The sequence below is a fragment of the Myotis yumanensis genome, unplaced genomic scaffold, assembly GCF_028538775.1.
Source record: "Myotis yumanensis isolate MYYU_CA2020_CCGP unplaced genomic scaffold, mMyoYum1.0.hap1 SCAF_5, whole genome shotgun sequence".
In the NCBI taxonomy this organism is placed as follows: domain Eukaryota; kingdom Metazoa; phylum Chordata; class Mammalia; order Chiroptera; family Vespertilionidae; genus Myotis; species Myotis yumanensis.
Window position 1 is genome coordinate 88,911,076 of NW_027223756.1, and position 20,686 is coordinate 88,931,761.

The 20,686-nt window shown below is 48.7% G+C and overlaps 2 protein-coding genes across 2 annotated transcripts; both read right to left on the reverse strand.

Moving 5' to 3' along the window:
• Window positions 1-6,429: 6,429 nt before the first annotated feature.
• LOC139009924 (olfactory receptor 10H2-like) lies at window positions 6,430-7,422 on the reverse strand. The gene has a single exon (XM_070414040.1). It carries the CDS (start codon window positions 7,420-7,422, stop codon window positions 6,430-6,432), a length of 993 nt encoding a protein of 330 aa, XP_070270141.1.
• An 11,533-nt stretch (window positions 7,423-18,955) lies between these two features.
• Window positions 18,956-19,948, reverse strand: LOC139009925 (olfactory receptor 10H2-like). The gene has a single exon (XM_070414041.1). It carries the CDS (start codon window positions 19,946-19,948, stop codon window positions 18,956-18,958), a length of 993 nt encoding a protein of 330 aa, XP_070270142.1.
• Between the last annotated feature and the right edge of the window lie 738 nt (window positions 19,949-20,686).

Genomic DNA, 20,686 nt, shown 5'->3' on the forward strand with positions numbered 1-20,686 from the left:
GTTCTCCTCTCCGTAGTCTGAATGCCCTCTCCCTCTCCCTTCCAGCACCCATAGCCCTTGTCACGTGTTCCTGGAAAAGGGCCCTGGAAACAGAAGCACTGCTTGCCTTGTTCTCAAGGGGACGCCTGCCAGGAGCCTGGCCTGGGGTAGGGGGGGTGGCAGCAGTGGGTGGGGAGGGAGTTTTATCTCTGCGGAGCGACAGCCCAGGGGTGGGTTCCCACAGGTCTCTCCCAGGAGCCTAGGGGTGTGGGATGTGAGGTCCTCTAAGTTCAAGAAGGATAGCAGGGGCCCTGAGAACTCTCCCTCCCTTCCTTCCTTCCTTCCTTCCTTCCTCCCTCCCTCCCTCCCTCCCTTCCTTTCTTCCTTCCTTCCTTCCTTCCTTCCTTCCTTCCTTCCTTCCTTCCTTCTTTCCTTCCTTCCTTCCTTCCTTCCTTCCTTCCTTCCTTCCTTCCTTCCTTCCCTCCTTCCTTCCTTCTTTCCTTCCTTCCTTCCTTCCTTCCTTCCTTCCTTCCTTCCTTCCTTCTTCTCTTCCTCCTTTCTTCCCTCCCTCCCTCTTTCCTTTCTTCCTTTCATTCTTCCTTCTTCTCCCCTTTTCTCCCTCCCTCCTTCCATCATCCATCCCTCACATCTTCACTGAGCCCTGGCTGAGGACCTTGGCACGGATCTGAGAACCCAAAGAGAACTCTGCCATCGCCCAGCACTAAAGGAGCCCTCCATCTTGGGAGAGGCAGAGCTGAGAACAGACATCCACCTCCTTATGGTCAAAACTAGGTCACAGGAGAGCCACAGAAGGAAGTGGACCATCTTCCTAGCTGGGAACTGAAGCCGAGCCTGGGAGGACACTTTCTCCTAGGGCTGCGTCTTAGAGTCCCCCCTCTCCCCACCTGCTTTGCCTGCTCCCTTCCCATCTTAGCAAATGCCAACCTTCCCATCTCAGTGAATGCCAACCTTCCCTCTGCCAGACCATCCCCCGATCTTGGCCAGAATCTCTACCACCCCCACTCCTCTGCACAGCTGTTCCAACACCATCTGGATTCCATCACTTAAGACTCAACTCTGGCCTCTTATGTCACCTTCACCACCCGCACTCTGGTCTGGGCTATTACACCTCTATCTCTTGCCTAGAGGCCTGCAAAGCTGGTCTTCAACCCTCCAACCCCACCCCTTCAAGTCCGCACACCGCAGAGCTGTTAGAGAAATTGTGAGGGAGATCATGTCCCTCCTCTGCCTAAAACCCCCAATGGCTTCTCAGTGAGACTAGAATAAAATCTGAACTCCCCATGTGAGTGGTGATCCCAGCCCACATCTGACCTTACTTCCCTTCATTCTTTTAGACACCACCGGGGGAATACAACTAATTAGACATGACCTCTGACCTCAGTGGTTGCATTTGAGAGGGGAAGATGTGGATATTAAACCACTAATCATGCTAATGAATATATGATAAATTTGAAGAAAAGAAAGGAGTTGCTATGAGGGCTTATGGTAGAGATGGTGACTCAGTGTGGGGAAATCGGGAAAGGCTTTCCTGAGCAGCTGCTATTTAAGGCCGGACCTAAGGATGTGTAGGAGCTGGTGCTCCAGGTAGAAGCAGCAGCAGGTACCAAGTTCCTGAGGCCCAGCATGCTTGGTTTGTTGCAGGAGCAGCCATGGAGTAAGTGGGGCTGGAGAGCTGAGAGGGCTGGGGACAGAGGTGGAGATGAGCACGGAGGGGATCACACTGGGGTTTGCACTGCATCCTAAGGCTACAAGCAGAGAGGTGACCCTTTATATTCTCCCGTCACAGAGATCCCTCTGGCTGTTGAACAGAGGCAGCTGGTCTGGGGGCAGAGGGGGCAGGGGTGACACATCCTTGAGGGAGACCGGACTTTCATCCACAAGCAAGGGGGTGGGGTCAACACTTGGGAAGAGCAGAACAGGAGAGGTGAAGGCAGCAACTGCATCTCTCAAGCTTCGCAAAGAAACACGGGGTTGGGGGGGCTATAATTAGCCCAGGTGGGGCCCCTAAAGTCTGGAGATCTCCCCAGCAACAACCATGCTCTGCTCTGCAGGTCCTTTAATCACCTCTCTGGGCTCTGGCCCTGCCTTGGGGAAACCAAAGAATGTGGCACAGAGGGGACCATTAGGCAGGAATGACAAACAGCTGGGGACGCAGGGGGTGGGGGACTTCAGGTAGTGGAAGCTCAATAATGGAGGGGAAGGAGGATGGGTCTCTGGGGGTTGGGAGGTGCTGGCGGACACCAGTGGGCAGAGGGGTTGGGCTGTGGTGTGGAGGGTCAGTACCCCCAAACCCTGGCTGTTTACACCGGCCTTTTGGCATTTATTCCTATTTTCCATCGCCGGATAAGCTAAGGATGACTTCTATTATTGGTCCTTTGAGAGAAAAGAAATGCAAGGTGCTTTTTGGGGCGGGGCGGGGGGGGGGAGGGTGTCTGGAGGAATCTGGGGTCAGGCAATGAGGCATTCACCTTGACTGCCAAATTTAAGGGGCCACCAAAAAAATGTAGGGATCAAGATAAGCCACATGTCATGAAATATTTTTAAAAATCAAAATTAATGTAAAACTTTCCTGATGAATAACATATCAACATTTGGAATAAAGACAGGATACGATACAGCGCTTTCACAGCCCTGCCTCACGCCGTGGGGCCTGGAATAGGCCACTTACAGAAACAACACATGTTCACTAGATTCAACCTTTTAGACTGTTTTCTTTTCTTTTTTTTTTTTTAAAATCTTTATTGTTCAGATTATTACATTTGTTCCTCTTTTTTCCCCCCATAACTCCCCTCCTTCCAGCTCCCACCCCACCCTCCACCCTCACTCCCCACCCACTGAGTTCATCCATAGGTGCATGATTTTTGTCCAGTCTCTTCCCGAATCTCCCATTCCCCTTTCCCCCGCAAGAATAGTCAGTCCATTCCCTTTCTATGTCCCTGATTCATTATAGTCACCAGTTCATTCTGTACATCAGGTTATTTATTCACTTGATTCTTAGATTCATTTGTTGATAGATGCATATTTGTTGTTCATAATTTGTATCTTTACCTTTTTCTTCTTCTTCCTCTTCTTAAAGGATACCTTTCAGCATTTCATATAATACTGGTTTGGCGGTGATGAACTCCTTTAGTTTTTCCTTATCTGTGAAGCTCTTTATCTGACCTTCAATTCTGAATGATAGCTTTGCTGGATAAAGTAATCTTGGTTGTAGGTTCTTGGTATTCAGCACTTTGAATATTTCTTGCCATTCCCTTCTGGCCTGCAAAGTTTCTGTTGAGAAATCAGCTGACAGTCGTATGGGTATTCCCTTGTAGGTAATTGAGCCTCTTTCTCTTGCTGCTTTTAAGATTTTCTCTTTGTCTTTTGCTCTTGGCATTTTAATGATGATGTGTCTTGGTGTGGTCCTCTTTGGATTCCTTTTGTTTGGGGTTCTCTGCGCTTCTTGGACCTGTAAGTCCATTTCTTTCTCCAGGTGGGGGAAGTTTTCTGCCATTATTTCTTGAAATAGGTTTTCAATATCTTGCTGTCTCTCATCTTCTGGGACTCCAATGACTCTGATATTAGTCCGCTTAAAGCTGTCCCAGAGGCTCCTTACACTATCTTCACACTTTCGGATTCTTTTTTCATTATGCTTTTCCAATTGGGTGTTTTTTGTCGAATCTTTGGTTTGATTCTTGCACTCCTCTGGTCTGCTATTGGGTATAATATTCTTTATTTCAGTCCGTGTATGCTTACTTTCTAATTTCTTTATCGTAGCATCGAGGGTCTCATTAGTTTTCGTGAGGCTCTGCACAAATTTATGGCAAGCCCTCAAAATTGAGATTCTTAGCTCCATATCCTCCATTTCTGTCATGTTTTTTTGTCTCCGCATCTTTTATGCTTTCTTGGTGCACCCCCTTGTGGTCTCTGTGCGCAGTCTTGTTCTAGCGAAGCCTTAATTGTTGTAGTTAACACTAGAGGGATTTGACCACCCGGCCGACTGGCGGTGGAAATCAGCTGTGGGAAAACTTCAGTCCTCAGGGGAGGTGCTAGACCAGCCCTTGCCTGAGGCGATTGGCAAATGGTTGTGCGCAGGGCCTGGGCGGGGCGGGCTCAACAGGGCGGGGGGAGGGAGCAGCTATGGCCGCTCTCAGTCCGTCCCCAGGGGCTCTGCCTCTCTGTCTCAGCAATCGCTGCAAACCTTGGAGGGGCCGTAGCTAGACAGTCCCGCTTCTACCGTTTGAGTCTGGGTCCCTGGAGACTCGCCCGGATCTGTAGCCCAGAGTCTGAGACTCGCTCCTGAGTGAAAACGACAATCTCGCCCTCAGCCGCCAGGCCGCTTTGCGCGCGTACCCTCACCACCGCACCGCCGTACCTTTAAATTTTCCACACTGCGCCTCCGCTGAGCGTCGGAATACTGTTGTTTTTGCTTCTAGTTGAAGAGACTCTCCTCAGCCAGCCTTCCCGTGGTTCTGGTTGATGTCCGCTCCGACTTTTAGTTGTATTTTTGAAGTGGTTGTCCACGGCGGCGGTCTCCGGTGTTTACCTATGCCGCCATCTTCGATCTCTCTGCTCTAGACTGTTTTCCATGTACAAAACAACTGATACCAACTAAAGGAGTAAAAATAAGGTTTATTTAAACGTCAGAAGGCGTTGACATTGGTCAACCAAATGAGAACAAGTTGTTTTTTTCTCTGATGATACAGGGAACCACACTCAGATATAAGCCAGACACCCCCTTTGCCGTCAGTTCTGTCAAATTCATACAGTACGCATTCTTACCTGTTTTCCAGGACAACCAGTCTATTTCAAGATGCTTCCAGATCTGTGATTAGCTAAAGAGCACAGGAAATCAGGGCAGGCTTTCCTGAGGAGGTGCCATTTAAGGTCAGACCTCGGGATGTGTAGGAGGAAGGAAAGGGTGCTCCTGGTCGAAGCAGCAGCGTGTGCCAGGCTCCTGAGGTCAGAGTGCACTTGGTTTATTGCAGGAGCAGCCGGGGAGCTAGTGGGGCTGGACCGCTGGAGGGGGCTGGGGAATAGACTTGGAGATGAAGTGCTATGTCAACCACACTGCAGTTTGTACTGTGGCCCTCGGCTAGCAGCGGACGGGTGATCATTCAGCATGCGGACCACTTAAACATCCCTCATACGTGACAACTCAAGAGAGACAGTCTTATCATCTGGGACCCCTTCACAATTTATAGGGGAGGCAAAGAATGTTCCCGGATACTTCTGATTAACAATGTTAGATCTTCATGTAACCCAGGAACCTGGCTTTAAAAGGAGTCACACTTCTCTTTAGGGCAAACGGCTTCATGTTTGAACATGACACTTCCATATCAGTGCATCTACAGCCAGAGAATCTACAGCCAGTTTTCTCGAGCTTCCAACATGTCTCCTCAGTTCTTAACCACCTGAGAACAGCATATTTATCGCTTTAGGCTCATTTCATTGCTGCCAGCTAACATTGGTCTTCTCTTTCCAATCTAGGTCTTGATTCCTTCTTGGAAAAGATGGGCCTCCCCTGTGTATGCTTCTGAGCCCCAGCTCTGACCCTTACGGGGACAAGACTTTTAGCTAACAGACTTAATCTCTCTTTTTTTAAAAAAAAAATATATTTCTATTGATATCAGAGAGGAAAGGAGAGGAAGAGAGTTATAGAAACATCAATGATGAGAGAGAACCATCGATCGGCTGCCTCCTGCATGCTCCCCACTGGGGATCGAGCCCGAAACCCAGGCATGTGCCCTGACCAGGAAACGAACCATGACCTCCTAGTTCATAGGTTGACGCTCAACCACTGAGCCACTCAGGCAGGGCAGACTTAATCTCTTTATATCTCAGTGTTCTCATCTTCAAAATGGAGCTAATTTGGCCTCCTTTGTGAAATAGAAGAACTGATATGTGTTAAGCATTTAAGACCATACAGATCATTAGACATCGGGAAATGCATATCAAACCACAATAAGTTACTACTAGAATAGCTACAATAAAAAAGATAAGTTCGTGTTGGTGAGAATGTGGAGAAATTGGAATCCTTTTACACTGCTGGGGGCGATGTAAAATGGTGCAGCCACTTTGGAAAACAGTCTAGCAGTTAGTTTCTCAAATGATTAAACATAGAGTTACCATCTGACTCATTAATTCCACTGGGGGGGCAGGTATATACCCCCAAATGGTGATGTGGGCATCCCCTCCTCCATGCCACTCTCAGGCACAGGATACAGGAAGAAGTTGACACACAAGGTCAATATTGGGGAGGCCATTACCCCAGTGAATCGAAGAGGAAAAAGGTCAACCAGATTGGGTGGGGGGGCTGATGGGGGGGAGAGTACATCTTGAGTTTACAGAGCACTTGCTAAGGGTGGAGGCAGGGGGAGTTCACATATAGGAATCATCACTGATGAAGCATAAATATATACATTTTACAGACAGAAGACTGGAGGGTCTTCACCCACCACATTCCCTGCCGTGAAACCAGCCCCTTCCGGAGCTCTGGAGAAGGAGCCTGCTGAGGACAGTCCTCTTCATGGCACTCTTCAGCTCCTTGTTCCTGAGGCTGAAGATAATGGGGCTGAGGAAGGGCGTGAGGACTGTGTAGGTGACACCCATCAGGGTGTCTCCTTCCAGAGACTGGGGACCCTTGGACTTGAGGTAGATGACAGAGGCGAAGCCATAGTGCACGACCACCACAGTGAGGTGGGACGCGCACGTGGAGAAGGCCTTGTGCCGGCCCTCAGCCGAGGGGATCCTCAGGATGGTGGCTATGATGGAGGCGTAGGAGAGGAGGATAAGGAGGCAGCAGCCCAGCAGGGCCATGATGCACACCAGGCCCACGCCCAGGGTCACTGTGGAGACATTGCCCGCACAGGCCAACTTCAACAGTGGAAGCGCATGACAAGCCAAATGGTGGATCTCATTGGGCCCACAGAAAGGGAGGTGGAAAATGGTCATTGTCACCACCAGCCCCATGACCGAGCCACCAGTCCAGGACCAGGCCACCAGGCAGGCACAGCCACGGGGACTCATGAGCACGTTGTAGCGCAGGGGGTGGCAGATGGCCACGTAGCGGTCATAGCCCATGACCGTGAGCAGGAAGGAGTGGGTGAAGCCAAACGTGAAGGAAAAGTACATCTGGCTGGCACAGGCCACGAAGGCGATGGAGCGGTGGGTGGAGAGCAGGTCGGCCAGCATGCGCGGGACGATGGCGAAGGTGTAGAGGATCTCGGAGATGGAGAGGGCGCACAGGAAGAGGTACATGGGCGTGTGGAGGCTGCGCTCGCCCCAGATGGTGGTCATGATGAGCAGGTTCCCCAGCAGCGTGAACAGGTACATCAGCAGGAAGAGCAGGAAGAACATCAGCTGAAGGTGGGGGAAGGGGGAGAAGCCGATGAGGATGAATTCAGACACAGAGCTGTGGTTCAGCCCCAGCATGGCGGTCATACCTGGTGTGGGAGAGAGGGGAGAACTTAGTGGGGAGGGTCTCTGGTGAGTTCTACCTGGGAGAGCTTCCCTGAGGGGCTCGTCCTCGTCTTCATGTCATGGTTATCTTATCTGCAGAATAATATGCACAGTAATGGCCTGTGCTTCACAGAGCCACTCGAGGTTTCAATAAGATCACGCATTTCCAATGCTTACCACAGGTCAGAGCACATAGTAGGAATTCAATTAATAAATAATAATAATTATTATTACTACTACTTTTAAATCCCATTGTTAGGAACTCAGGGTCTCTATTCAGCTCCACCTGGATGGAGCTGGTACTGGACAAGGGGTCACTACCCGACGTGCATAGAAGCCAATACGATGGCACTGGCTTTGAGAAAAGAGAGAGCTTTTATTTGTGAGTTCAGCCAGCAAGGAGACAGGAGGCCAGGCTCAAATCAGTCTACTGGATCCAGGTTGTGGGGCAAGATTTAAGTGGTTTCAGCACGAGATCTTCAAGGACAATGGACCCTTCACCTCTTAAAAGATCCCAGCACTTAGGTTCCGGTCATGTTCTGCTCCTTCGGTTCTGTGGGGTGAGCAGTGGATGGTTCAAAGGTGTTACTGGTGAGCGGTGGTTAGAAACAGGATAGGACCAGTTTGAGCTGGTTCTGCAGTCACAGACACCCCACTTTAGAAGTTGTCATGGCTCCTCGTCATTTTTCTAAATTGGAACGGAAATTTAAAAAGAAAGCAACACTTCAGTCTTTTAAAAAATTATTATTGTGGGATTTTAAAAAATTCTCCCCCAAGGATAGTTTTCAAGAGAGGAAGAAAAAGAGAGAGAGAGAGAGAAACATAGATTGGTTGCTTCCTGTACGTGCCCAGATCGAGGACTGAACACGTAGCCTAGGTATGTGCCCTGGCTGGGAATGAGCCTGCAGCCTTTTGGTGTATGGGCTGACGCTCAAACCAATGGAGGAGCCACCCAACCAGGGCAATGGGATAGTTTTTCAATTTTTTTCAATTATTTTTTCAATTACAGTTTACATTCAACATTATTTTGTGTTAGTTTCAGGTGTACAGCATAGTGGTTAGACAATCATATACTTTACAAAGTGTTCCCCCTGGTTTTTCCAGTACCCACCTGGCACCATACATAGTTATTATAATAGTAGAGGCCTGATGCATGAAATTCGTGCAAGGGGCTCGGCCCTCCCAGCCCCTGCTTCGTCCTGGTTTCTTTGGCTATGTACCAGAAGTGAATCACTGGGTCATAAGGCAGTTCTAGTTTTTAATTTTTTGAGGAACCTCCATACTGTTTTCCATAGTAGTTACACCATACGGTAGGATCTTTAATATAATTTTTGGATTGGAAAAATCTGGTCCTGGTTGGAGTTCACCTTTGAAAGGATAATGCAAATTCTGTGATCACTGTGCTCAAATCTGCCTGCACTGCTGTTGGCAAGGCTTAGTAAGTGTCAGGTGCTGGCTTTTTTCTTTTCATAGAAAAACTCTACATGTTATCCATATGAGTTAAACATTTTTGAGAAGTTTTTTAAAACAGTGCTTCAACAACACTGGGTTGACTCCTTAATCTATTTGATCCTTAGCTTTCTCAACCCTTAAAGGAAGTTGGTCATAATAACCCCTACCTGACAGGGTTGCTATGAGGATTACATAAGACAAACACATAAGGGGTCTTACACAGTGGGTGGAATAAACAATGGAAAGTTAAGATTGAGGGCAGGCATACGTAGTCAGAATTGGATTCTCTTAAAATGTAGCAACCACCCTAACTGGTTTGGCTCAGTGGGTAGAGCATCGGCTTGTGGACTGAAGGGTCCCGGGTTCGATTCCGGTCAAGGGCACATGCCTGGGTTGTGGGCTCAACCCCCAGTAGGGGGTGTGCAGAAGTCAGCTGATCAATGATTCTCTGTCATCATTGATGTTTCTACCTCTCTCTCCCTTCCTCTCTGAAATCAATACAAATATAAATAAATAAATAAATAATGTAGCAACCTATGGTTGTACCTATCTTTTAACTGGTGCATTTAATGCATTTATCTTTTTGGTCATTACTGTTGTTTTGAACTTAATTATGTCATTTTATTTAATACCTGAGTTATGTGTAAATATATTAATAAAATATCTAATATATACATACACCTCCATATGTATATTTAACATATACAAACACAAAAATATGCACTTGCCACTTGCTCCTATTCATTAAACCAAACACACACACACACACACACACACACACACACAGACAAAACAACAACAACACAGTAAGAACATGGATTGTCACCAAAAAGACCTTGTGTGAGGCATAAAGGAAGTCTAGGTAAATTTCCAAGTGCCAATATTGCAAAGACCCAGGTTACCTGACCACCACACGGCAATACATTCGGAAACTAATGTGAAGAAGGTACCTGAAAGTTCCCATGTACTTGGAGCACAAATATTAGATTGAACCTTTGACAGTGGCATAGTAACATATTGCTCACTAATCTTTGGGCTACACAGAAAATTAAGAAATACTAAGAGCTGAATGATAATGAACAGTTGAAATGACTAAATGAAATGGATTGTGCCCTGGAATAGAAAAAGAACATCAGTGGGAAAACTGGGGAAATTCTAGTAAGATCTGTAGTTTGCTATGTAGTATTATGCCAGTGTTAATTTCCTGGTTCTGATCCTTGCACAGGGGTTCTGTAAGATGCTGGCATTTCAGAAATTTTAATGAGGGGAGCACAAACATTTCCTGTGTTGTTTTTGCAACTTTTTGTAAGCTTAAAATTAAAGAGAATAATAGTTTAGGAAAACAAGGGATCATCCAAAGTAGCACCAAATCTATCAAGTATGTACAATTAACTTAAATAAGCACACACAAGACCTCCAGAGAGAACAATTAAACCTCCAATTAATAGAAAACACAGCAGATAATATAAATAAATGGGTGAAATGGAAAGATAATATCATAAAGGTGTTAATTCTCCCCCAAATTTAATCTCTACATTCGATGTAATATTCTAAAAAAAAATTCAGTTGGATTTTTTGAGAAAGATAATAAGTGTATTCTGATATTTCTATGAAAAGATAATGATCCATGAATAACTAAGTCAACCTTGACATGGAGAGTGAAAGGCGGTGGGGGAAATTGCCTTCTGAGAATCTGAGAATTCTACAAACGTCTTGGAAATAAAGCAATGTAGGCTTATTGCAACGGAAGACAAACAGACCAGCGGCTCGGAATGGAGACTTCAGACATGGAGCCGCTCACAAATGGTTAGGTTCACACCACAGGTAAATCAGAAAATGACAAATTTCTCAGCAGATGCTGTAGAGGAGAGTATCTCTCTATGTGGATAAAAACAAAAACTGGGCTTTCAATTCGTGCCCTGTACAAAGAGAGGACCAAGAGGGATTAATAACCCAATTGAAAGATAAAAACATAGCTAATAAAAGAAAGTATAGTGGAATCCTTGTGATCTAAGGATAGGAAATGAGTTCTTTGAAAAGAAATAAAAAACACAAATCATAAATAAATTCATTACATCAAAATTATAAATCATATTAGCATCATGGATGAAGTGACAGCTGACAGAGGGCAAGAAGATATTTGCAACATTGAGTGAGTCCTAGAGGTCTGCTGTGTACACCACAGAGCCTGTAGTTAACAATACGATGATGTGCACTTAAAATCCTGTTAAGAATGTAGACAACAATGTTGTATTACAATCATCAAACTGATAAGAGACTAGATTTTACTTATTCCCACCACATAAAAGAAATGGTAATTATGTGATGTCATAGAGTTGCTATCACTACAATGGCAATCATATTACAATATGTAAATGTATCAAATTAACATGTACACTTTAAATTTACACGGATATATGTCAAATCTATTTCAATGAACACATGTTAAGAGGGCAGACCTTATGTTATGTGTCTCACACACAGAAAAGTAAAGAGCCACAAGAAACCTGTCAGAGGTGAGGGTATGACCTTGATTGTGCTGATGGTATCACAGGTGTAGGCATATGTCCAAACTCATCAAAATGTATACATTAAACACGCGCAAACTTTTGTATCTCAATAGACACGGACAGGAGATTCATATCTGGAGTCTGTAAGGAATGCCTGCAAACCAATGAGAAAAAGGCTGGAATTATAATAGGAAGTGGGAAGGGGTAGGCACAGGCGATGTGCAGAAGAGGAAACGCAATCGGCAAACAGGAAACGCAGACCTGCCCTTGCTCATCAGCAGTTAGAGGAATGGGATTTAAAGCAGCAGCGTGGCACCACGTTACCCCTGTTGGAGTAGCAACAATTAGAGAGCTGGATGCTGCCATGTGATGGCCCAGATGCCAAGATGAGTGACTTTAGTCCTTCTAGCAGGTACCTGGGGGCTTATGGCCAAATGAAGGGAGCACTTACCCCAAGTCCCACAAACACTGCTCCTGAGTCTCCCTCTAAATTAAACACACAGGTCAGTTAAGGGACAGAGTCAGGAACGTTCATCTCAGCATCATCTGTGTTGGCAGAGAGCGGGGAACAGTCTGGGAGACCCCACTGTCTGTCGGAGTAGAGAATTAAAATCTGGTGCGCCATGAGCCCTAAACAACATTTAGGGGGGAAAAACAAGGCTGACATAGCAATATGGATGGTTCCTACAAACACAGCACTGGGTTAAAAATTAGGAAAAAATAGACCTCCATTACCATATAACGCATCACAGTCAGAACGTCTGTGCAGCAACATACATGTTATAAGATTCACAGAAGCAGAAGGACACACAGGGAACAAATTAAAACCCTGCTTGTTGGGGGTGGGGAAAGGAGTGGGACATAATGATAAACGGGAATAAATAGAACAGGATCATTGTGAAAATCATGATTTACTCAAAGCTCCTAAGTTTAAGTCCAACAAAAATGGGAAATAGTCAAGATGGGGTCCCTCATACATGCCTGTTCATGCCGTGGCCCCAGCCCTGGCTCTGGCCTCAAGCCCTGTCTCCTGGAGCAGTGCCTGCCCACCGTCCTTCCTCTACGCCTCCTCCTGCTACTAGAATCTATTCTGTTCTCTGAGACACACGCAGGTGGTGAGTCACGCAGACCCAGGGTTCAAATCCCAGCCCCTACCGTGCGCTGGGACAAGCAGAGAACTGCCCTCGCAGGTTCTCTATGGGAATTGGATACCAAGTGCTATACAGCGGGTGTTCTCAGGACATGCTGCTGGCATTGCCGGCATCTTTTATGGTCATTGCTGGGCTGGTTGTCACTCATCCTCCCCCAGCAGGTGACACCTATTGGCGCCAGGACAGTGCAGGGTTTCAGCCCCAGTTCCAGGCTCTTTCCTCTGACTCTGTGGATGCCCTTTGGACCCCAGTCCTTGATCGCTGGGTCAGCCCACCTCCTCCTCTCTTCTGGCTACAAACGAGCTCCAGGGTACCAGCTCCTAAATACCCAAATGTTACAAATACACACACACAAAGGGCTCTCTCCGCTTCCTGTCTCCCTCTGGCGCTTTCCTGTGCCACTCTTCCCAGGACAAGCTCCCTGCAGGACGCTCAGGAGGGCTCTCCAAGCCACCTGCACAGTCTGGACTTTGGGGAGAAGAAGGGCCAGCGCCCTCATCCCAGCTCCGGGCTCCCAGCCAGAGCCCCAAGCCGGGCTCCCAAATCCTGTCCCTGTGCCCTTCCTCCTCCAGGGGACCCTACTGGACCCACTCAGCTCTCCCTGCTTGTGCCTCTGGCCACAGCCCAAGCCCTGGGCTCACAGAAGTGGACAGAGCCGAGCACAGGCTCAGTGCATAGGTTCTGAAACACAGTGACAGTGACGCCCAGGAAACTCTGAGCCAGAAGCAGACCCTCTCCCTGCTTGTATCTACTGAGCGCTGCCCAGCTGTCTGCACCTTGTCTGGGCCCAGGAGAAGCCGGGGACACACAGGAAGGGTACTGTGGTGGGTTGAATTACACACACACACACACACACACACACACACACACACCCCCGCCCAGTTTAGGCCCTGCACTCACAGAAGTGGACAGGGCAGAGCACTGGCTCAGGTGCACAGGTTTTGGAACCTCAACATGTGACCTTAGCTGGAAACAGGGTGTTTGCAGATGGAATAATATGAGGTCAAAGATGAGATCATACTGGATTAGGGTGAGCCCTTTGCCAGCGGTTCTCAACCTGTGGGTCACGAACAATGAAAATACATCCTGCATATCAGATATTTACATTATGATTCGTAACAGCAGCAAAATTACAGTTATGAAGTAGCAACGAAAATAATTTTATGGTTGGGGGTCACCACAACATGAGGAACTGTATTAAAGGGTCGCGGCATTAGGAAGGTTGAGAACCACTGTGGCTTCATCCAATGCCTGGTGTCCTCACAGGAACAGAAGGGGACACAGAGGTACTCCATGGGAAGATGGAGGCAGAGACTGGAGTGATGCAGCGACAAAGCAAGGAGCGCCAAGGCCCACCAGGATCTGCAAGAAACAAGGAAGGACCCTCCCCCAGCACCTTCAGAGGGAGCATGGCCCTACGGACTCCTTGGTTTTGCACTTCCAGCCTCCAGAACTGTGAGGGAATAAATGCCTGGTGTTTTAAGCCACTGGTTTGTAGCACTTTGCCACAGGAGCCAAAAGAAACAAATCCAGTCACACGCAACTACACAGACACGGACACGGACACAGACAAGGACACGGACACAGACACGGACATGGATACAGACACACTCGGTGACTTCAGAAGCACGCACAGGCGGTGCACACATGCATGTGACACACCCAATGTGACCCTTCTGGCTCAAAACTGCCCTCTCCCTCACCCTGGCACAAAGACCACTCCCTGCCTGGGACTGGACCTGGTGAGCATGGCTGCTGTGGGGGAGGGAGCATGGCTGATGTGGGGGAGGGAGCATGGCTGCTGTGGGGGAGGAAGCATGGCTGCTGTGGGGGAGGGAGCATGGCTGCTGTGAGGGACAGGAACCCAGACTGGCTCACCCAGCCTGGGGCTAGATGCTGGGGCTGCAGACTCCCCTCTCCACCCCACTCACTCCCCATGTCCATCCCTCAGCCAGGTCCTTACTCTGCTCCTCTGGGTTCTCCTCTCCGTAGTCTGAATGCCCTCTCCCTCTCCCTTCCAGCACCCATAGCCCTTGTCACGTGTTCCTGGAAAAGGGCCCTGGAAACAGAAGCACTGCTTGCCTTGTTCTCAAGGGGATGCCTGCCAGGAGCCTGGCCTGGGGTAGGGGGGGTGGCAGCAGTGGGTGGGGAGGGAGTTTTATCTCTGCAGAGCGACAGCCCAGGGGTGGGTTCCCACAGGTCTCTCCCAGGAGGCTAGGGGTGTGGGATGTGAGGTCCTCTAAGTTCAAGAAGGATAGCAGGGGCCCTGAGAACTCTCCCTCCCTCCCTTCCTTCCTTCCTTCCTCCTTCCTTCCTTCCTTCCTTCCTTCCTTCCTTCCTTCCTTCCTTCCTTCCTTCTTCTCTTCCTCCTTTCTTCCCTCCCTCCCTCTTTCCTTTCCTCCTTTCATTCTTCCTTCTTCTCCCCTTTTCTCCCTCCCTCCTTCCGTCATCCATCCCTCACATCTTCACTGAGCCCTGGCTGAGGACCTTGGCACGGATCTGAGAACCCAAAGAGAACTCTGCCATCGCCCAGCACTAAAGGAGCCCTCCATCTTGGGAGAGGCAGAGCTGAGAACAGACATCCACCTCCTTATGGTCAAAACTAGGTCACAGGAGAGCCACAGAAGGAAGTGGACCATCTTCCTAGCTGGGAACTGAAGCCGAGCCTGGGAGGACACTTTCTCCTAGGGCTGCGTCTTAGAGTCCCCCCTCTCCCCACCTGCTTTGCCTGCTCCCTTCCCATCTTAGCAAATGCCAACCTTCCCATCTCAGTGAATGCCAACCTCCCCTCTGCCAGACCATCCCACCATCTTGGCCAGAATCTCTACCACCCCCACTCCTCTGCACAGCTGTTCCAACACCATCTGGATTCCATCACTTAAGACTCAACTCTGGCCTCTTATGTCACCTTCACCACCCGCACTCTGGTCTGACTATTACACCTCTATCTCTTGCCTAGAGGCCTGCACAGCTGGTCTTCAACCCTCCAACCCCACCCCTTCAAGTCCGCACACCGCAGAGCTGTTAGAGAAATTGTGAGGGAGATCATGTCCCTCCCCTGCCTAAAACCCCCAATGGCTTCTCAGTGAGACTAGAATAAAATCTGAACTCCCCATGTGAGTGGTGATCCCAGCCCACATCTGACCTTACTTCCCTTCATTCTTTTAGACACCACCGGGGGAATACAACTAATTAGACATGACCTCTGACCTCAGTGGTTGCATTTGAGAGGGGAAGATGTGGATATTAAACCACTAATCACGCTAATGAATATATGATAAATTTGAAGAAAAGAAAGGAGTTGCTATTAGGCTTATGGTAGAGATGGTGACTCAGTGTGGGGAAATCGGGGAAGGCTTTCCTGAGCAGCTGCTATTTAAGGCCGGACCTAAGGATGTGTAGGAGCCGGTGCTCCAGGTAGAAGCAGCAACAGGTACCAAGTTCCTGAGGCCCACGCGTGCTTGGTTTGTTGCAGGAGCAGCCAGGGAGCGAGTGGGGTGGAGAGCTGAGAGGGCTGGGGACAGAGGTGGAGATGAGCACGGAGGGGATCACACTGGGGTTTGCACTGCATCCTAAGGCTATAAGCAGAGAGGTGACCCTTTATATTCTCCCGTCACAGAGATCCCTCTGGCTGTTGAACAGAGGCAGCTGGTCTGGGGGCAGAGGAGGGCAGGGGTGACACATCCTTGAGGGAGACCGGACTTTCATCCACAAGCAAGGGGGTGGGGTCAACACTTGGGAAGAGCAGAACAGGAGAGGTGAAGGCAGCAACTGCATCTCTCAAGCTTCGCAAAGAAACATGGGGTTGGGAGGGCTATAATTAGCCCAGGTGGGGGCCCTAAAGTCTGGAGATCTCCCCAGCAACAGCCATGCTCTGCTCTGCAGGTCCTTTAATCACCTCTCTGGGCTCTGGCCCTGCCTTGGGGAAACCAAAGAATGTGGCACAGAGGGGACCATTAGGCAGGAATGACAAACAGCTGGGGACGCAGGGAGTGGGGGACTTCAGGAAGTGGAAGCTCAATAATGGAGGGGAAGGAGGATGGGTCTCTGGGGGTTGGGAGGTGGTGGCGGACACCAGTGGGCAGAGGGGTTGGGCTGTGGTGTGGAGGGTCAGTACCCCCAAACCCTGGCTGTTTACACCGGACTTTTGGCATTTATTCCTATTTTCCATCGCAGGATAAGCTAAGGATGACTTCTATTATTGGTCCTTTAAGAGAAAAGAAATGCAAGGTGCTTTTTGGGGGGGAGGGGGTGGTGTCTGGAGGAATCTGGGGTCAGGCAATGAGGCATTCACTTTGACTGCCAAATTTAAGGGGCCACCAAAAAAATGTAGGGATCAAGATAAGTCAAATGTCATGAAATATTTTTAAAAATCAAAATTAATGCAAAACTTTCCTGATGAATAACATATCAACCTTTGAAATAAAGACAGGATACGATACAGTGCTTTCACAGCCCTGCCTCACGCCGTGGGGCCTGGAATAAGCCACTTACAGAAACAACACATGTTCACTAGATTCAACCTTTCAAACTGTTTTCCATGTACAAAACAACCGATACCATCTAAAGGAGTAAAAATAAGGTTTATTTAAACGTCAGAAGGCATTGACGTGGGTCAACCAAACGAGAACAAGTTGTTTTTTTCTCTGATGATACAGGGAACCACACTCAGATATAAGCCAGACACCCCCTTTGCCGTCAGTTCTGTCAAATTCATACAGTACGCATTCTTACCTGTTTTCCAGGACAACCAGTATATTTCAAGATGCTTCCAGATCTGTGATTAGCTAAAGAGCACAGGAAATCAGGGCAGGCTTTCCTGAGGAGGTGCCATTTAAGGTCAGACCTCGGGATGTGTAGGAGGAAGGAAAGGGTGCTCTGGGTCGAAGCAGCAGCGTGTGCCAGGCTCCTGAGGTCAGAGTGCACTTGGTTTATTGCAGGAGCAGCCGGGGAGCTAGTGGGGCTGGACAGCTGGAGGGGGCTGGGGAATAGACTTGGAGATGAAGTGCTATGTCAACCACACTGCAGTTTGTACTGTGGCCCTCGGCTAGCAGCGGACGGGTGATCATTCAGCATGCGGACCACTTAAACATCCCTCATACGTGACAACTCAAGAGAGACAGTCTTATCATCTGGGACCCCTTCACAATTTATAGGGGAGGCAAAGAATGTTCCCGGATACTTCTGATTAACAATGTTAGATCTTCATGTAACCCAGGAACCTGGCTTTAAAAGGAGTCACACTTCTCTTTAGGGCAAACGGCTTCATGTTTGAACATGACACTTCCATATCAGTGCATCTACAGCCAGAGAATCTACAGCCAGTTTTCTCGAGCTTCCAACATGTCTCCTCAGTTCTTAACCACCTGAGAACAGCATATTTATCGCTTTAGGCTCATTTCATTGCTGCCAGCTAACATTGGTCTTCTCTTTCCAATCTAGGTCTTGATTCCTTCTTGGAAAAGATGGGCCTCCCCTGTGTATGCTTCTGAGCCCCAGCTCTGACCCTTACGGGGACAAGACTTTTAGCTAACAGACTTAATCTCTCTTTTTTTAAAAAAAAAATATATTTCTATTGATATCAGAGAGGAAAGGAGAGGAAGAGAGTTATAGAAACATCAATGATGAGAGAGAACCATCGATCGGCTGCCTCCTGCATGCTCCCCACTGGGGATCGAGCCCGAAACCCAGGCATGTGCCCTGACCAGGAAACGAACCATGACCTCCTAGTTCATAGGTTGACGCTCAACCACTGAGCCACTCAGGCAGGGCAGACTTAATCTCTTTATATCTCAGTGTTCTCATCTTCAAAATGGAGCTAATTTGGCCTCCTTTGTGAAATAGAAGAACTGATATGTGTTAAGCATTTAAGACCATACAGATCATTAGACATCGGGAAATGCATATCAAACCACAATAAGTTACTACTAGAATAGCTACAATAAAAAAGATAAGTTCGTGTTGGTGAGAATGTGGAGAAATTGGAATCCTTTTACACTGCTGGGGGCGATGTAAAATGGTGCAGCCACTTTGGAAAACAGTCTAGCAGTTAGTTTCTCAAATGATTAAACATAGAGTTACCATCTGACTCATTAATTCCACTGGGGGGGCAGGTATATACCCCCAAATGGTGATGTGGGCATCCCCTCCTCCATGCCACTCTCAGGCACAGGATACAGGAAGAAGTTGACACACAAGGTCAATATTGGGGAGGCCATTACCCCAGTGAATCGAAGAGGAAAAAGGTCAACCAGATTGGGTGGGGGGGCTGATGGGGGGGAGAGTACATCTTGAGTTTACAGAGCACTTGCTAAGGGTGGAGGCAGGGGGAGTTCACATATAGGAATCATCACTGATGAAGCATAAATATATACATTTTACAGACAGAAGACTGAAGGGTCTTCACCCACCACATTCCCTGCCGTGAAACCAGCCCCTTCCGGAGCTCTGGAGAAGGAGCCTGCTGAGGACGGTCCTCTTCATGGCACTCTTCAGCTCCTTGTTCCTGAGGCTGAAGATAATGGGGCTGAGGAAGGGCGTGAGGACTGTGTAGGTGACACCCATCAGGGTGTCTCCTTCCAGAGACTGGGGACCCTTGGACTTGAGGTAGATGACAGAGGCGAAGCCATAGTGCACGACCACCACAGTGAGGTGGGACGCGCACGTGGAGAAGGCCTTGTGCCGGCCCTCAGCCGAGGGGATCCTCAGGATGGTGGCTATGATGGAGGCGTAGGAGAGGAGGATAAGGAGGCAGCAGCCCAGCAGGGCCATGATGCACACCAGGCCCACGCCCAGGGTCACTGTGGAGACATTGCCCGCACAGGCCAACTTCAACAGTGGAAGCGCATGACAAGCCAAATGGTGGATCTCATTGGGCCCACAGAAAGGGAGGTGGAAAATGGTCATTGTCACCACCAGCCCCATGACCGAGCCACCAGTCCAGGACCAGGCCACCAGGCAGGCACAGCCACGGGGACTCATGAGCACGTTGTAGCGCAGGGGGTGGCAGATGGCCACGTAGCGGTCATAGCCCATGACCGTGAGCAGGAAGGAGTGGGTGAAGCCAAACGTGAAGGAAAAGTACATCTGGCTGGCACAGGCCACGAAGGCGATGGAGCGGTGGGTGGAGAGCAGGTCGGCCAGCATGCGCGGGACGATGGCGAAGGTGTAGAGGATCTCGGAGATGGAGAGGGCGCACAGGAAGAGGTACATGGGCGTGTGGAGGCTGCGCTCGCCCCAGATGGTGGTCATGATGAGCAGGTTCCCCAGCAGCGTGAACAGGTACATCAGCAGGAAGAGCAGGAAGAACATCAGCTGAAGGTGGGGGAAGGGGGAGAAGCCGATGAGGATGAATTCAGACACAGAGCTGTGGTTCAGCCCCAGCATGGCGGTCATACCTGGTGTGGGAGAGAGGGGAGAACTTAGTGGGGAGGGTCTCTGGTGAGTTCTACCTGGGAGAGCTTCCCTGAGGGGCTCGTCCTCGTCTTCATGTCATGGTTATCTTATCTGCAGAATAATATGCACAGTAATGGCCTGTGCTTCACAGAGCCACTCGAGGTTTCAATAAGATCACGCATTTCCAATGCTTACCACAGGTCAGAGCACATAGTAGGAATTCAATTAATAAATAATAATAATTATTATTACTACTACTTTTAAATCCCATTGTTAGGAACTCAGGGTCTCTATTCAGCTCCACCTGGATGGAGCTGGTACTGGACAAGGGGTCACTACCCGACGTGCATAGAAGCCAATACGATGGCACTGGCTTTGAGAAAAGAGAGAGCTTTTATTTGTGAGTTCAGCCAGCAAGGAGACAGGAGGCCAGGCTCAAATCAGTCTACTGGATCCAGGTTGTGGGGCAAGATTTAAGTGGTTTCAGCACGAGATCTTCAAGGACAATGGACCCTTCACCTCTTAAAAGATCCCAGCACTTAGGTTCCGGTCATGTTCTGCTCCTTCGGTTCTGTGGGGTGAGCAGTGGATGGTTCAAAGGTGTTACTGGTGAGCGGTGGTTAGAAACAGGATAGGACCAGTTTGAGCTGGTTCTGCAGTCACAGACACCCCACTTTAGAAGTTGTCATGGCTCCTCGTCATTTTTCTAAATTGGAACGGAAATTTAAAAAGAAAGCA